General features: G+C 41.7%; 1 protein-coding gene and 1 long non-coding RNA gene across 6 annotated transcripts in view; both read left to right on the top strand.

Moving 5' to 3' along the window:
* The window catches only part of LOC149323108 (tartrate-resistant acid phosphatase type 5-like), a 33,822-nt gene extending 29,712 nt beyond the window's left edge, over positions 1-4,110 (top strand). For all 4 annotated transcript variants that reach the window (XM_089510000.1, XM_089510019.1, XM_089509990.1 and 1 more), the window contains 2 exons: positions 656-1,001; positions 2,287-4,110. In XM_089510000.1, coding sequence (XP_089366126.1) covers positions 656-1,001; positions 2,287-2,529 — 589 coding nt within the window. In that variant the 3' untranslated portion in view covers positions 2,530-4,110. The remainder of the gene's footprint in view (positions 1-655; positions 1,002-2,286) is intronic.
* A 6,514-nt stretch (positions 4,111-10,624) lies between these two features.
* Positions 10,625-15,452, top strand: LOC149323109 (uncharacterized). Of its 2 annotated transcripts, XR_016272433.1 has the most exons (5): positions 10,625-12,703; positions 12,811-13,082; positions 13,189-13,379; positions 13,475-13,560; positions 13,659-15,452. It is a non-coding gene; the product is annotated as an uncharacterized LOC149323109 (long non-coding RNA). The 2 variants fall into 2 exon arrangements; XR_016272432.1 differs by having other exon boundaries at positions 10,625-13,082.
* The last annotated feature ends 2,846 nt before the right edge of the window (positions 15,453-18,298 follow it).

Here is an 18,298-nt window from a genome sequence, read left to right on the forward strand (position 1 = left end):
TGTGGATGCTCAAGTCCCATTAGATATAATGGTGTAGTAAGTTGTCCCTTATATAAAATTGCAAAGTCAGGGTTTGCTTTTTGGAATTTACTGTTGACCCTCCATATCCACGGATTCTTTATCCACAGATTCAACCATCCATGGCTTGAAAATATTCCAAAAAGCAAACCTTGATTTTTTCCCCATTTCATATAAGGAACACCATTTCACTTTGCCATTGTATTTAGTGGGACTTGAGCATCTCCAACTGAAATTAATATTCAAAGACCATAAAGTCTTCAACTGGCAGTGGTTAAAAAAAAAGCAGAGAGGGGACCAATCTAGTTTCCCATGGGGGGGAATCAGTCTTGAAATCAGCCACCAAAATAGTTATCTTTCATGTCTTCATCAAACCTTTAGAGTAGTGATTCCCAAACTTTAGTTCTTTGGGTGTTTTGGACTTCAACTCCCAGAAGCCCCAGCTAGATTGGCACAACAGTCAGGAATTCTGGGAGCTGAAGTCCAAAACATCTGGAGGACCAAAGTTTGGGAACCACTGCTTTAGAGACTATCATACTCTTTTTCTTCAGAAAGAAACTGAACATCCCTCTAAAAAGTCTTGCGAGGTACAAGCACCTTCTCTGACTGTTCCGCCTCCTGTCTTTCTCCCCCTCAGGCATTTCCCCAAGTACTACTACAAGCTGAAGTTCAAGGTGCCTGGCAGCAATGCTTCTGTTGCCATCCTCATGATAGACACTGTGACCATCTGTGGCAATTCAGACGATTTCCAGAACGAACAGCCCTTGCGTCCACGGAATTTAAACATGGCCCGTAGCCAGTTGTCCTGGCTTCGCAAACAGATGGCCAACTCCCAGGATGACTACTTGATCGTGGCTGGGCACTACCCAGTGTGGTCGGTGGGAAAGCACGGCCCCACGGCATGCTTGGTCAAGCAACTACAGCCACTGCTGCTGAAATACAAGGCGACAGCCTACTTATGTGGCCATGACCACAACCTGCAGGTGAGTCAAGGAAGAGGAGGTGAAATCTCTTTTCCTGTAGTTCGCATCTATTGCTCTGTGTCCTAGTCTCTGGAGCAGCAAAAAACAAGTTTCCTCCATCCTCAATATGACATCCCTTCAAATATTTTATAGAATCATAGAGTGCTTGTGTGTTTTGTGGCTCTTGTGGTTGCTCCTGGTCTGCAGCCTTTTTTCCTTCATGGGAGATGTGTTTTCACATCTCCTGTATCCTCAGTTCCCCAAGATTGTGTTTTCTGCTGTACTGCACAATGCCTTGCAAAGCAGCCCAGTTTGTATGCCTGAATGGGGAAAATGCACTGAAAGAATTCCAATTTATTATTTTTAAAGAGTTTATATGATTGTTAGGTACACTGATGGTGTATACTCTATACATATTGCTTCTGTGCTACCTGCTCCTGCTATATACAGGTTTGCAAGCTGAAATACTTTTAAATTAGCAGGATAAAAATCTTAGTGGGAGAAGTGATAGAGTCTCCTTCTTTGGAAGCTTTTAAATGGGGCTGGATGGCCATCTGTTGGGAGGGTTTTAATTGTGTATTCTTGCATGGCAGAACAGGGTTAAACTAGATGATCCCTTGGGGTATTTTTCAGCTTTATGAATCTAGGATTCCATGAAGTCTCCAGAGTCAGCCAACTTAGTGCCTTCAAACCCCAATAGATATCTCTTTAAACCAAAGCTTTTCTTGAACCTTTCTGTTCAATCTGACCTTCACTACATCCCTGACCATTGTTTGCATTTGTTAGACATCTTTGATCTTTCCTTCACCAAACCTTGACCTTCTAAGACAGACTGTTAGCCTTCTCAGCAGGGAGAAACTATTTTATTGGCCTGTGTTATCTTAAATACAGTTTATATTTCTTATAACACTTAGGCTGCATCTGCACTGCAGAAATAATCTGTTTTGGCACCATTTTGACTGCCATGGCTTCATGCTATGGAATTCTGGGAACTATTGTTCATTGTGACTGGTGCCACAATAAACTACAGTTCCCAGAACTGCATAGCATAGAGCCATGGCAGTCAAAGTGGTGCCAAACCAGATTATTTTTGCAGTGTGGACGCAGAATTATTTCTTGCAATAGCTCTTGTTGTGGCGGTTGTGTTTTCCACATTATTTACATTCCTGACTGGGCTGGGAGCTCCCAAAAATGTTCCTCCCAGAATTATTTCAGGCACTAATATGATGGATTGAGGGGGGTGCCCCCAAAGTGATTTGACAATGATTCGGATGTAAGCCTATTCCTTGTTTTCTTCTCGCCCCAGTACCTGCAGGACAAAAACGGCTTGGGCCATGTGCTGAGTGGAGCAGGCAACTTCATGGATGACAACAAGCAACACCTCCATCAAGTCCCTGCTGGTTACCTGCGTTTCTTCTATGGCCATACTGCTTCTCAGGGTGGATTTGCCTATATTGAGATTGATAGCAAAGAGATGAGTATCACCTACATCGAGGCCAAAGGCAAGTCACTCTACAAGACCTCGCTGCCCAGGCGGAGACTCTTCTAAAGACAAGACAGCCAGCATCACTGACTAGACATCCTAATTTGTAGCAAAGGGCACCAGTGACATCTCTGGCACACACACATATCCTAGTCTGAGAGATGGCATTTGTGGGGAGCGTACAAACATCCAAGAGAGTTTACTAGCCTCTTGCAATCTGGGGAGACACTTCCATGCCAGGTGTACAATTCTTGGAATTTCCCCATCTTCTCAAAACCAAAAATATTCTTTTCTCAGTGCTGTCTCTGAAGCCTCCCAAAGGATCTTTGTGAGTCCTGCCAAATCTTGGGAATGCCCCAAATCAATACTTGCCTCATGACTAGTAGATCCTATGAGCCTTTTCATGAGGAAATCATGAGTATGAAGTTTCCATCAATTTAAGCAAGGCCCATGACAGAAATTGGGGACAGGTCAGTAGCAGACTGTGGTCTGAGCCCTTTCCAACCTTAAATGAAACACACACCTTTGTCCGTGGCCTTTGTTCCAACCCTGAAGCTGTCCAAGTTGCTGTGCTTTAGAGTGGAATGGGAACAGGATTTAGAGGTCTGATCTATCCCCGTTCCTGAGGTCTTAACAGCAACCTGCCATCACGTAAACACAATAAAAGGTGGCAACCATAGAAATGGGCAGTGCTGGATAGAAATCTTTTTTGCTTACACAGTAGGAAAGAAATGCACTGGAGAAGAAGGCAACATGGCTTACTGCAAAGTCTATTCCTACAGCATGTTAAAAGAGTTGGTCTTGCATTGAGCACCCTTGAAACAATAATTTGCTCTTGGTGCTGCTATTAACTCTCAGAATTATTAAAGGAGATTGAACTTTTGCTTAGTTTAGGATCACTATATTGCAGGGTCATTGCTTCCTGGTGAAGACAGTGGGATGAAGGGCCAAAACACACTGTAGAAATAATCCAATTTGAGACCACTTTAACTGTCTGGCTCAAATAAATTCTTCCACAATGCAGCCACAAAGCCCGAAAAATCCACAGAAGACTATTGGTGCCAGCCGTGAAAGCCTTTGACTTTACGCTGTGAATTATCTCTTTTTACAGTAGCAATCTACCTTTTTAAGCAGATCACATGGCCACATGCCTATAGGCATTAGTTAACATTTTTAAAATACAGGTTTTTCAAAACCAAAAATAGGTTTCTGACTAATTCCCACACTTTTTTTGAGTGTCCCAGAAAACTGATTCCTGGACCCACCCTAGTTGCGTACCCTTGGTTTTATGCCTCAGTCTCTCAGTCCATCCAAAAGTACTGGTACAACAACCATCACAAGTCAAAAGGAACCTTTATCTGTGTGTGCCAAAGGAACTGTAGATCTGTCTTCTAAACTATCTGATGACAGGACTCTTCCTTTCTCATTTTTTTCTCCTTTTGGCTCCTTCCTGTTGTATTGCATTGTGCTTTAAATCATACCTGATGTTACAAATTTTAAAATTATTAATTTGCCAAGATTTTCATTTTCTGAAATGAAAGAGGTCAGCTTCCTGAAAGATCAATTATTCTCTGCAACTAGAACTCAGTTTTATTCCTTGTATGGGCTACTTAGCTTTGTTTAAGGAAAGAGCAGAAACAATGTGTTATTTCAATGAGTTTTTCAATAAATTACTTTGAGAATAGTTCTGCTTTTTTTTCATTAGCTACAACTTCAGAAAGATTTGAAGAGAACTGCACTTTTCAAACCTGTTGGAACATGGATAATTTGCCCATATTGTTTCACAAAAGACCCAAGCCGCTGTTTATTTTTATGCATATGACATGTTTAATTTAGATCCCTCTTTTCTCCCAAAACTGAGCCTCCAGATGGCTCATTGACATAAAACGGTACAAATAAAAACATGAAAAGATTGTAATATTAAACAAAATTAAGCAAATTAATTTGAAAACACAAGAGAATTGAAACAATTTAAAAGCACATAAATAAAATACAGTACTCACCCATTAAAATCCTGCCAATTTAAAAACATATCAATGAAGCACAGCGTGTGTGTGTGTGTGTGTGTGTGTGTGTGTGTGTGGTATGCCTTCAAGTCATTTCCAACTTATGGAGACCCTAACTTTGTGGTTCCCAGACCCTTCACCATTTTGGTCGCCCTCCTCTGGACACCCTCTAGCTTGTCAACTGTGGTGCCCAGAACTGGATGCAGTATTCCAGGTATTTATTTCCCATGCTCTGTGCATTATTGTAGAGACATCTAACTTAGACCATGAGACATCCCCCTTAGCTGCCTAGAGTTATCCCCCTCCCACTGTTGGGTTCTTGCCCAATTTGCCTTGATCCCTTTACAACAGTTTTACTATTATCTCCAGCCCTTGATGAACTCCTACCCTCCAGAATACTGTTTCCCTCCACCTCATAACTCAGTTTAAAGCCATCGTGATCAAATTTTTGAGACTATTGGCAAAACCATTTCTGCCAACTGGTGTGAGGTGCAACGCACCGCTCGCCTGAAGTCCCCCTCCTGAAACCACAGCCCACAGTCCAAGAAGGGAGCTGAGTATGTTTAGCTTGGAGAAGAGGTTAATAGGCGACATAATAGCCCTGTTTAAATATTTGAAGGGGTGTCATATTGAGGATGGAGAAAGCTTGTTTTCTGCTGCTCCAGATAATAGGACATGAAGCAATGGATGCAAGCTACAGGAAAAGAGATTCCACCTAAATATTAGGAAGAACATCCCGACAGTAAGATCTGTTCAACAGTGGGACATGATCCCTTGGGAGAGTGATGAACAGCCCTTACTGTCAGGAAGTTTCTCCTAATGTTGAGGTGGAATCTCTTTTCCTGGAGCTTGCATCCATTGTTCCATTCTAGTCTCTGGAACAGCAGAAAACAAGCTTCCTCCAACTTCTTGGCTGCAATTTCAGGAGGGGGACTCCAGTGGCTGGAGTGAGTAGGGGCAGGAAATAGGTTAATACCTACATTCTCTTCTATTACTATTATTAATCTTCTGTTTGGTTCAACTTGTGGCTGCATCATATTGTTTTTAGTATTTTGCAAATGCTGCTCATCGATGCTCATGAGCACAAGAGAAAAGAGAACACGACCTCTGCTGGAGGACTTGCAGCAGAACAAGTAGCCAGAATAGCAGACCATGGCTGCATCTACACTGCAGAAATAATCCAGTCTGACACTGCTTTACCTGCCATGGCTCTATGCTATGAAATTCTGGAAGTTGCAGTTTTATGATACATTTAACCTTCTCTCTCAGACAGCTGTGGTGCCACAACAAACTACAATTCCCAGAATCCCAGAATAGCATGGAGACAAAGTGGTGTCAACTGGGATTATTTGTGCAGTGCAAGTGCAGCGCATGGTCTTTTTCATGCAGGGATTCGAACCCTGGTCCTACTCCAACACTCAAAGCCCTGCAGCACACTAGATCTCAAATATGAACGTTAGGGGATGACTCAATTTAGTTCTTTTGCATGCATAAGGCCATTTATGAAGAAATAAATCCCAGACTTTTTCTGTTTTTGCTGACTTCTGCCCTTGCTGACTTGCCAGGTGACTGCCCTGCAAAAGAGTTGGGGAGATTACGAATTGCGATACTTTGTTTGGGCCAAGCAAAATTTACAAAGCACAGTTGGTCCTCCTTATCCAGGGATTCAAGCATCCACAGCTTGAAAACATTTCAGGAAAGTATAAAATCTTGATTTTGCCATTTTATGTAAGGGACACCATTTTGTACTGAATGGAACTTGAGCAGCCATAGATTTGGGTATCCACTGAGGATCCTGAAACCAAACTCCATTGGATAACAAGGGCTCCACTGTACACTGTTTTGTGGATTTTGGATGTTGTTATACTTTACATCATGGCTAAGATGGATGGCCTGGCTATGTTTTAAGGTTACGCACTGGACTGAAGACTTGTCTAGCTCTTTCTAAGATAGGCCAACATATGCCCACCATCCCAAGGGACACTTGAAGGATGCTCATAGCCAATCCCAGTGTGGCCTATACAAGGCATGGATGAGGCACCATGACTTCCATTATGATGTGCCTCTTGTTCTGTGGCAGTTAAGGTTCCAGCAGGGAGCGGCAGTTAGCAGCAGAGCAAGAAGGACCAAGAATGGGGCAACAAATGGTTGAGTATTTGATATCTTTGTACTGGATTGTTTTTTCCAGGTTTCCTTCTTGGAAAGAAGAGGGGCTGGTGGTTTTTTGTGGGGTTTTCTGCCTCGGGTGCCCAAATGCCTTCACTAGCTTGGCTACTTTCACTTCCAGGAGTGGAGGGTGGCATTTGGTGTTTCTTTTTCCCTCCACAAAAACCCACTTGTGGTTCCCATTCACATGAATTTGAATCGATTCCGATTCGCTTGTGGTTCAAACTTGGGCAGAATCGATTTATCGAAAAAGAAGAGGGAAAAAATCAGCGGGTTAAATGGGTCTAGAGCATGGGCCCCCTCTCAGAATCGCTTCAGTGATTCGTATTAAGTGAGAACCAGGGTCCTTTGAACCAGTTCAAACCAAAACACAATCCAATTTAAAAGGCAGTGGGAATGAGGCCTTTATCTATTTGGAATTATGGGAGTTGTAGTCCAGCTGCAATATCTGGAGTTGCCAGCCCCTCATCCTAAATCTTACCTACGAATTGCATGTTCCTGTACTCCTCTGCCTATATTGGAAGAAAGGTGGGATATAAGTAAACAACAACAACAACAACAATCACAATATAGCTGGGAACAGCTCTGGCAGATAATATTTGATTTACTCTGGAGTAAGAATACAAAGGACTGGTAATTCAGGAGGCAACAAATGAGGATCATACTCCTGTGAGAGCTTTGCAAACCAAGGTTGTATTTTACAATAACATCCCAAATCCACAAAACAGCTATACCGTGTCTGGGCCAAGCAAAATTCACAAAGCACATTTGGTCCTCCTTATCCAGGGATTCAAACATCCATCGTTTGAAAATATTCCAGAAAAGTATAAATTCCCTAAAGCAAATCTTGATTTTGCCATCTTATGTAAGGGACACCATTTTGCGCAGCTATTGTATTGAATGGGACTTGAGCATCCATAGATTTGGGTATCCACAGGGGGTCCTGGAACCAAACCCCATTGGATAACAAGGGCCCCACTTTACACTGTTTTGTGGATTTTGGATGTTGTTATACTTTGCTACATGGCTAACATGGATGTCCTGGCTCTGTTTTAAGGTTATGTACTGGACTGAAGACTTTTCTATCTCTTTCCAAGAAAGGCCAACATATGTCCATCATCCCAAGGGACACTTTTTTTAATTACTAATTTTTATTGTTTACAAATACATTTCCATAATACTATAACCTTTACAATTTTTATCACATATTTCCATGCACTTCATTACACATATACAAATTTTTTTCTGTAGATAGGTTCAATGTTGACTGTATCTATAATTAATGCTTTAATGTTATATCAGCTTAATTTTCCTTTATTCTTTGTCACTATTCCCCCACCCCCAATGTTAAGTTTATCAAGGTGTTTTTTATTTACATTTTCCCCATCTCAGTACTGTTTTTATGTATTTATTTTTTTATATCTTGTCCTCTAAATTCAAAGGGATTGGATATAATTAATAACAACAACAACAACATAAAAAAAGGTTTATCTGGTTTTTACAGTTTCTGTCCATTGTTTATTTCATTTTTAAAGTCATAATTCCTCTAATTTTCCCCATTTCCTTTTGTATTGTTTTCCCGTTTGCAGTCATGGAGAGATTATCAATTATTGCTAATTCCTGCACTTTGGTTTTCCATTCCTCGATTGTGGGTTCCTTACGACATTTCCAGTGTCTCGTATATACTTTGCGTGCCGCTGTTAACATGTATAGCAATATGCTTTTTTCCTCTTGATTTAATATATCATTCACTGTCTCAGTTATTTTTAGGAGAAATAATTCTGGTATTAGCAGAAGGCTCTTTTGTATACTTTTTTTTTAATATCTCTCCAAAACGTTCTTGCTACTTTTACACCACCACCATATTTTTTCTGCATTTCCAACAGTTTTTCTTGCTTGTCCTTGTAATTTTTGCTAGTTTAGTAGGTGTTAAATACCACCTAAAGAAAATTTGAAAATAATTTTCTTTTTGGTTGTTCCATTTTGAAAATTTATAGGTAATTTGCTAGGACTTTTCCCAGTGTGCTAATGGAATTTCCTCTGCCAATATTTTGCATCCATTTGATCATGTTAGATTTCATGGTTTCCTCTTCCATCTCTATATCTAGGACTATTTTGTAAATCTTAGATATGATGCGTTTTCTCCTTCTTTCAGTATCCTATCCAAGTCCTTAGATTTGATCTCTATTACGGTCTTAGCCATATCTTTTTAAAGATCCTCTCTAATTTGACGATATACAAACCAATTAATCTCTGCCATTTCTCTTTGTAGTTCCTCTCTTGATTTAATTCTATATCCTTCTTTGTTTTTTACTAAGAGTTCTTCATATTTATACCAGTTACCTCTCGTCAAATTTTCCTTTCTATGTAGGGCTTCCTGTGAGGATAGCCATCTTGGGAGTTTATTGTAGAAATGTTGTTTTATATGAATTCCAAACTTTAAATAAGGGTTTTCAAACAAAATGTTCAATAAAGTCTTTTTTCTCTTTAAAGCCTTCATAGCAAAGATATGCATGCCATCCCTTAGATAAATTATAACTTTCCAGGTCTAATTTTTTTTTAATCTTCTAGCAGGATCCATTCTTCAATCCACACTAATGCACAGGCTTTAAAGTAAACTTCCAGGTTAGGCAAGCCTAGCCCCCCTTTTTCTTTGCGGTCCTGCATTACTTTATTTTTTTATTCTTGGTCTTTTTCTTTGCCATAAAAATTCTGAAACATCCTTCTTCCACATATTAAATGGTTGCTTATTTAATATTATAGGTAGTGTTTGGAACAAAAAGAGCATTTTGGGTAGTATTGTACATTCAATGGACACTTGAAGAATGCTCATAGCCAACCCCAGTGTGGCCTAAACAAGGCATGGATGAGGCACCATGACTTCCATTATGATGCGCCTCTTGTTCTGTGGCAGTTAAGGCTTCAGCAGGGAGGGCAGTTAGCAGCTGAGCAAGAAGGGCCAGGAATGGGGCTGCCATTGGTTGAGCATTTCATGTCTTTGTACTGGATTGATTTTTCTAGGTTTCCGTATAAGAAAGGATGGTTGTTTTTTGTGGGATTTTCTGCCTCAGGTGCCCAAAGGCTTTCACTAGCTGGCTACCTTCACTTCCAGGAGTGGAGGGTGGCATTTGGTGTTTTGCTTCAGGCAGCAACATCTCTTGGGTCAGCCCTGGCAGGGTCAAGAGCATCTGACGCATTCAAGAGTAGGCCAAATCCTAGAAATGAAGATGAAAGTAAAACAGGGTCTTGTGGAAAACAGTGATGCCTTCGGGAAGAGGAGAGGTCCAAAGAGAAAAACCAAAAAGAATTCCAAATCTAGCACAGCTTCTAAGGTCCTCCCTTATCAAGTTGGATTTGTTGAAGAGTAAGCTTGATGGAAATATATATGTATATTTGGTATAATACAAGTTGGAGAATTCAACAATCATGCAGTGTTTCATCCCTGCCTTTCAAAAAAGCTGCTGTTCCAGATGCCTCTCAGGAGCTGCATCTACATGGCAGAATTAACACAGTTTGACATCTCTTTAACTACCATAGCTCACTGCTATGGAATTCTGGGATTTGCAGTTTACTGTGGCAGCTGGTATTTGTAGTCTGGTGCCACAACAAACTAGAAGCCCCAGAATTCCATAGCACTGTGCCATAGCTCTTAAAGTGCATTAATTCTGCAGTGCAGATGAAGCCTGGGACATAATATGATGGTATCAGGTGGAAAGATAATGGGGTTTATCACACGGAGATTTTTAGAGCTTTTGCAGATCAGTTCCAACTTGACTGCACGTCCAATGATGCGGATTCACGTCATAATGTGAATGTGTTATCAGACGAGATTCCTTTCTATGGGAGCCCCTTCCGTGGCGCTTCCACAGTGATTCCAAAGTGACTCCTCATTTTGATGAATTCAGAAAAAAGGGAATTCACAGAATTTGCGTTCAAGCTCACTTCAATTTCACTTTGAATTGGTCTGGTGTGGTGGTGCTGTGCTGTGTCCTGCACCATCATTCCCCTCCTCCTACTTCATGCCATCTCGCACCCTCTGCCACCCTGCCACCAATCTTATCATCCCCTGCCTTCTCCTGCATCCCGATCCTGGCTCCAGAGACCCCCAGAGATCTATCCCATCATCCCCTGCCTTCTCCTGCATCCCAATCCTGGCTCCAGAGACTCCCAGCGATCTATCCCATCATCCCCTGCCTTCTTCTGCATCTCGAACATGGCCCCAGTGACCCCCAGAAAACTATCCCATCATCCCCTGCCTTCTCCTGCATCCCGATCCTGGCCCCAGGGACCCCCAGCGAGCTATCCCATAATCCCCTGCCTTCTGCATCCCAATCCTGGCCTCAGCGAACCTCGGCGAGCTATCCCATCATCCTCTGCCTTCTCCTGCATCCCAATCCTGGCCCCAGTGACCTATCCTATCATCCCCTCACTGCTTCTTCACCCCATGAAGGATGACACCTAAGGAGGGAGCAGGGAAGGAGGACAGCGTTCAGAGCCTCACTGAGCATGTGCAAGGGTGCCGATTTGAATCGCTGAACCCTCCGGTGTGGTAATACAATGTGCACTCACTCCACTTTGCTTGAATCTGCATCACGTGACGTGCTTGGAATAGAACTGACTTTGCTTCCCCCTCGATTCGGAAGGACAACAGAAAGGCAACCAGGTGTGGTAAAGCATCACGTTTTAACCTTAATTCGCATTGCTAGACATGAATGACTCTGTATCTGGTGTGAAAAAACATCATGGTTTGCATTGCTAGAACAGGAGTGACTGCGGATCTGAGCTGCAAACCCCCCATGTGTGATAAGGTCCATTGAAATGCAAAGAGACCTCATCATGCCAATTTGGAATGGAGAGAAAGTGAATAAAGAAGAAGGAAAGAATGAGAAGAAGACTGAAAAGGGAAGGAAGGAAGAGAAGGGCCAGAAATAACAACAATAAGCTAATCAGAATGAAGGAGGCAAAGAATAAAATCAGAATAGGTAAGAGGAAAGAAAAAGGGCAACCGGAGAAGATGGCAATAACTGACAAGACCATGTTTGTAGAAAGAGAGGTGAGAGGAAGAGGCAGATCGTGGTGAAGCTGCTCATAGATTTAAAGAGAAGGGGAAGCCAATGGCTAGAAGCTTCATTTCCAGTGACTGTTTGAATTCTGGTTGATGGTCAACTGGGAGGACTGGAATGGAACCACGGCTTCTTGGTCCCCAATGTTCTAGTGCTCAATGGTTTTAACGGTGAATCCTTGCTATTGAAAGGCTTTTGGCATTCAAAGGAATCATCCCCCACGTGTATATTTATGCCTCAGGTCCACTGTCTGCAATGCCTTGCTCCAATTTCTTTGCCATCTTGCGAATGATGCTCCACCATATTCGCCAAAGGTGGGTGATATCTATAGGCTGGTCAGACCAATATCAGAGTAAGCTGGGAGCATCTGAATGAAGCTGCTTCCAGCCCAAGCAGTCTCTTTTCGTGGATTGTAAGTATTGCACGCGAAGCTTTTTCTAATGTATTTATTATTGAGAAGAAGGAGAAGGTGTGCTTCTGGAACACTCAACATTTAAAAGCTGCTGATATATTTCAGAGGAAGGCCAAAAACCTGGAGGACTATGAGTAACAGCTTGCATTGCATTTTTAGCAGTGAGGAGACATCAACAAGACAGCCAGCAGAAGACCTGAGCGGCTCAGCCTCAACTGGATAAAATTCTTTGAGGTATTCTGGCCTGTCTCTCTTTCCACTTCACTCCCCTTCCAATTCTGATGGTTTTAGACTACAAGCTTTTGGTGAAGTTCTTTTCTTTCCTTTGCAGGAAATTTACGTAGCTGTTTGATCTTCAGAATGATGGGAAATGTGAAGGTAGTGCTCAGCCAATGTTCAACCATAGCCTTCTATGTCTCCTTCAAAATGGACCACTTATGTGATGAACATAGATTGCCACTTAAGAAACAGGAGGGGGCTAAGTACTTCTGTCAAGTGTGATGCCCTATTTACACTTTGAAAATAATCCGGGATGAATCCTTGTTATGGACACATACACAACACTGCAAGGCCTTCAGCCAAACAATCACCAGGTACGATCTTTGTAGGAAGGATGTTTTTTGGAACCCAAAGCTTCTAATACAACTCAGAGGAAGCACTATTATTCCATTTATTTATCAATCATTGTATTATCTTGCAGGTGAATCTTATTTGAGTCCTTATGGACACTTAAGCAACACTACAACGCCTTCAGCCAGATATGACCTGTGGAGGAATGATGCTTTTTGAAGCAAGAACATTGAGGAGCTTCTAATATGTTTCAGAGGACGCCTGTGGACCAACACTTGAAGGAAAACAGCAGAAACTTATATTGCAGTTTACACTGACCAAATTCATCAGCAAGATGTCTAGGAGAAGACAGGACCAGCCGAGCCTGAAAGACATAGAAGAGCCTTTAAAAAACCCACTGAGGTATTCTTACACTTCCTCCTCCTTGACTTCTTCTCTTTCTCTTTTAGTCACTTTTGCTTGTAAGCCTGAGGTAAACTCCATCATCTTTTCTTTCTTCGCTTTGCAGCATCCAGTTGGATCTTCACAAGAATTGAAAGGATGAAGACATTCCTAAGCAAAGTTGTAGCTGAGGAAGGAAGACTTTAAGGAAATAGTCGGCAGGATCTCTTCCTCTCATTACTTCTCCATGCAATTGCATGGAATAAGGTTTCCTTAATCCCAGAGACGATAGCTTTCCAGGCGGACTTGGTTCTCCAGGTGAGTTTTCTGCACTTCATTTCTGATCCCAACCCCTTTCCTCCATTTTTTCCCCTGCAACCCAACATTGATGCTCCTTCTCCTCCGTCTTGCAGACTTGGATGACAACAGAAAGACTGAAGCTCCACTGTACAAGAAAGCTGAGGATATGTGGACACAGCATCCCATCATGCACAAAAAGGTGAAGCAAACGTTTTGGTTTTGAAATTTTTGGAAGCCATTTGCAATCTCACCTTTTAAACACTATTTAACAACATTGTTTTCATTGCTGTATAACAGGTTTCTGTGGATAAATGAGGAGAGGCCATCAAGAAAACCCATTAATTCATACAAACATCTCAGGAAACGTTAACTTCAAAGAAACTGTCAGAAGGTAAGTAACATACAAGAATAAAACCTGTGACTCCAGAACATTTAAGAATAACTGAGAACAACAGACTTTAACTTCAAGGAAACTGTCACAAGGTAAGTGATCTCCAGAAATGAACCCTGTGGATGCAGAAAAAGGTTTATTCTTTGAGCCTTCAGGTAAGAAGGAATGCATTTGGCCTGAGCAAGAGTTGGCAGGTAGGTGGTCTGTGGTCCTTGCTGACATGCCCAGGGTAGCACTGGCCGCCACTTTAGGGGTCGGGAAGGAATTTTCCTCCAGGGCATATTGGCCAGAGATCCTGGAGGTTTTTCGCCTTCCTTTGGGCATCCGGCAGGGGTCACCTGTTAGGATGTTTGCAAAATTAATGTATTTTGTTACTGTTGTTGTTAACTGCCTTCAAGTTGGTTTTGACTCAGGGTCATCCCATGGGTGAAACACTCTTCAAGCCCCTCCATCCTCAACCATTCTGCATCCTTTTTCAGGCTTTGAGCTGGAGCCTCCTTAACTGAGTTTATCCATCTGGTATGTGGTCCACCTGTTTTTCTCCTATCCTCTACCATTCCAAGCATTATTGTCTTCTCTAGTGAGCTGTGCCTTTTCATAATGTGACCAAAATACGACAGCCTTAGTTTGTCCATCCTGGCTTCTAGGGAGAGTTCAGACTTGCTCTATTCCCATATCCATGTCTTCTTGGCCATCCATAGTGTCCTCAGCACTCCTCTCTAGAGCAACATCTCAAATGAGATGATTTTCTTTCTGTCAGCTCTCTTCATAATCCCACATCCATAGATGGTGATGGGAAATACAATGGTATGGTTGATGCTTTCTTTAGTGTTCAGTATTATAGCTTTCCATTTTATGATCTTATTTCATTCTTTCATAGCTGCCCTTCCCAGTCCTAGTCTTCTTCTGATTCCTTGAATGCAATCTCCATTCTGATATTGATGGATCCAGGATATGAGAAGTCTTTTCCTTTTCCAATGTCATCATTTTCTAGACTGAATTGATGCAAGACCTCTGTGATCTTTACTGTTGTAAAAACCTGCCAGGTTGAAATTGGCAGAGAATGACAAGCCTCTGAAAGAAAATTAATAAAAGATATTCATAGGGAATTTTTGAAATATGAAGCCCACTTTTGAAAGAAGAAATGCTTGAAGGTCTTCAGAAATCCACATAAGAAAACTCTTACCCTTTGGAAATGGGGGATAGCAAGATGTCGAATATTGCTTGCTGCAAAATGATACTCCAGTAAGAGAGTATTTACTCATCCTTTTTTTAAAAAAACAACAACCCTGCTTGCTAAAATAAAATTTAGAAGAAACATCACGCTGTCCAGACAGGATGGCTTTTCCTTGATGATGACGATGGAGCCTGGAGGATGCCAACATGTCTACTCCACGGAGAGATGGAAGGAGGGAGCTTCACCATTTGCTTGTATAAGGAAGGCTCTTGTCGACATGCCCAGGGTAGCACTGGCCGCCACTTTTGGGGTCGGGAAGGAATTTTCCTCCAGGGCAGATTGGCTGGAGATCCTGGAGGTTTTTCGCCTTCCTCTGGGCATCCGGCAGGGGTCACCTGTTAGGATGTTTGGGAGATTCATAGGCATCACATTAAACTTAGAATTTTAAAACTTGCCAAACTGAATCTGGCAAATAGATATAACAACCATAATGCAAAATCAATAAAAATCAGAACCCTGGAAATAGTTCTGTTTCTTTCTCTTTTGTTTCTTCATTTTTGTCTTTAAAAATACAGTTGTGGTACTGCTCTTGAGTTCAGTTCAGAGAGAACAACATTGCTCTCCCTTTAGGTGGAACTTTGGGTCCCTTTAGAAATCATAGGGCTCTCAGACTGTTGTCCCTCTCACTTGCTCTCTCCTGGAAAAAAGGTGTTCAGGAAGAGAGGAATTTGCGCTGCTTCAAGTCTACCAAACAAACTAGATTTGACAGTGCTTGAACTGCCGTGGCTCCATCTTATGAAATCCTAGGATTTGCAGTTCAGTTGCATCTCAGGAGGAAGTTTGAGATTCCACATACATTCTAAACTGGAACTCTCTGGCAAGGAATCTGAAATCCATCAGCAAACTACAAATCCCAGGATTTCATAGGGCATAGCCACAACAGACACGTTAATATCAAACTGCTATTGATGTGCAATAAGCATTCGCCCACATTCAAAACAGCAGACTGTAGAAAGCATTACACATGTTTAAAAAATATCCCGGTATGGTTCACCTTTTCCCGTAACATACTCTCCCTATCAGTTTTGGGATTTCAGAAACCAAAAAACCGAACAGACTGCACAGTTTATCTCCCATTGCTGCATTTTGCTTTCTTGTTTATGGGTGAGTTAGCTTTTTCAAGCGATCATGCCCTCCTTATTGCTCTGCTAGAAGAATCCTGCTCTAGGTCAAGAACTGTCCTCTGGGATCCGTCTCAAGCGGGAGTTCAGCAAGTATGTTTTCCCCCAAAGTGCCAGGGATGTGGAGCCAATGGCTTGAGGACCACCCCAGATGCACAGCCCATCACTTTCAATAGCATTGATCTAGAACAACGTTCCTCAAAGGGATGGCCATCTGACAGCACCTCAACTACTAGTCCCTAGCACAGTGATGGCGAAACTGTGGCACACGTGCCAGAGGTGGCACTCAGAGCCCTCTCTGTGGGCACATGCACCATCATCTCAACACAGACTTCACTAGAATTTGTCATTAGAAATCCAGAGAAACATGGCACTTTGCAATAAATAAGTGGGGTTTGGGTTGCAGTTTGGGCACTCGGGCTCTAAAAGGTTCTCCACCACTGCCCTAGCATGTTTCCAAGAAAGAAAAAAAAATATTGGGCCTTTGGCATCTGCTGGAGTTTGGTTCCAGGACGCCACTGTGGACAGCAAAATTCGTGGATGCTTAAGTCCTATTAAATACAAGGGCATAGTATAATCGAGTCCCTTATATAAGATGGAGAAAATATTAGGTTTCCTTTTTGGTTCATATATATATATATATTGAACATTTTCAATCTGATGATGGTTGAATCTGTGGATAAAGAATCCATGGATATGGAGGGCCAGCTGTAATTGTATCCAATGGACTGAAGTTTTGTGCAAATTATTGGCACGTTGGGGGGGAAATATTGCCTGTCTCTCACCCCTTATAGCCTGAGAGAAGCAGTGATGGAATGCCACAACCCATTTCTACCCAAAAGGCAGGCATTTGAAGCTCAGTGTGTCACCCTACTTGAGTGTGTCATCTGGTGCAGCCTGCATCCCCTGCACCCTCCTAGTGACACCACTGGCTTGGGGTAATTGCTCTTGGCAGCTTGGCAGTAGTTGCTCTTCTCATCCTATACCACCTTAGCTGCCGTAGGAATGTGACACCGGGAGGTTTCATAGGCCCCACATTGCTGCTGGGTTTTGTGGGAAATATCCCCAATTACTGTATCAATGCCACCATGGCAGGTGCAAAAAGGAAAATTCACAAGTCTCAAGTGCATACATCTATTGCTAGTCTGCCAATATGCTGTCAAGTGTAATACGCATCCGGACACCTTCCAGACACCTGCTTCCCTTTTGGCCTTTGCTTTTACAAATAAAATAAAATACAGTGTCCCAGAAACCAACCTGCCCACCCACTAGAACCAATAAATCATAATTATAAACAATAACAATAAAACAATACCATTAAAACTATTAAAACAGACAAGCCAGGGTAGTCAATGGGGGCAGCTGAGATGCTAATCTGGGAAGGCCTTTCGGAAGAGATCCATCTTGACAGCCTTTTTAAATCTGTGAACAAACAACCAAATCCGCAAATATGGAGAGATGAGTGTGTGTGTGTGTGTGTGTGTGTATGTATATATATATATACACATACATATATATACTCACATTCACACACCAGTCTGTGTATATACATGTATACTGTATATGTATAGATATGAGTGTGTATATGCATACACACACATATGTCTATGCACACATCTGTCGGGGATGCTTTGACTGAGACTTCCTGCATGGCAGGGGTTGGACTGGATGGCCCTAGTGGTCTCTTCCAACTCTATGATTTATATATATATATATATATATATATGCATACACATAGGTATATCTATATGACCTGATATCCTTCCCCACCACCATTCCCTTCTCCTTTTGTTTCGTGTCTTTTAGACTGTAAGCCTGAGGGCAGGGAACTGTCTAATTAAAAATAGTAATTGTAAGCCCCTCTGATAGCCTTTAGGGCTGAAGGGCAGAGTATAAATACCACACATAAATAAATGTGTGTATACATATCTGTATGTATCTATCTATCTATATGAGTGTGTGTGTGTGTGTGTGTGTGTGTATATATATATATATATATATATATATATGCATACACATAGGTCTATGTATATACATGTATATATGCACATATATATGTGCGTATACATATATAATTACAGTGCTCTAGAAATAAAGTTTAATAATAATAATAATAATGTATATGTATAGATATGAGTGTTTATATATATATATGCATATGAACACATAGGTCTATGTATATACATGT

Source organism: Sceloporus occidentalis, unplaced genomic scaffold, assembly GCF_023333645.1.
Source record: "Sceloporus occidentalis isolate IW3139 unplaced genomic scaffold, rSceOcc1.0.p SCAF_1, whole genome shotgun sequence".
In the NCBI taxonomy this organism is placed as follows: domain Eukaryota; kingdom Metazoa; phylum Chordata; class Lepidosauria; order Squamata; family Phrynosomatidae; genus Sceloporus; species Sceloporus occidentalis.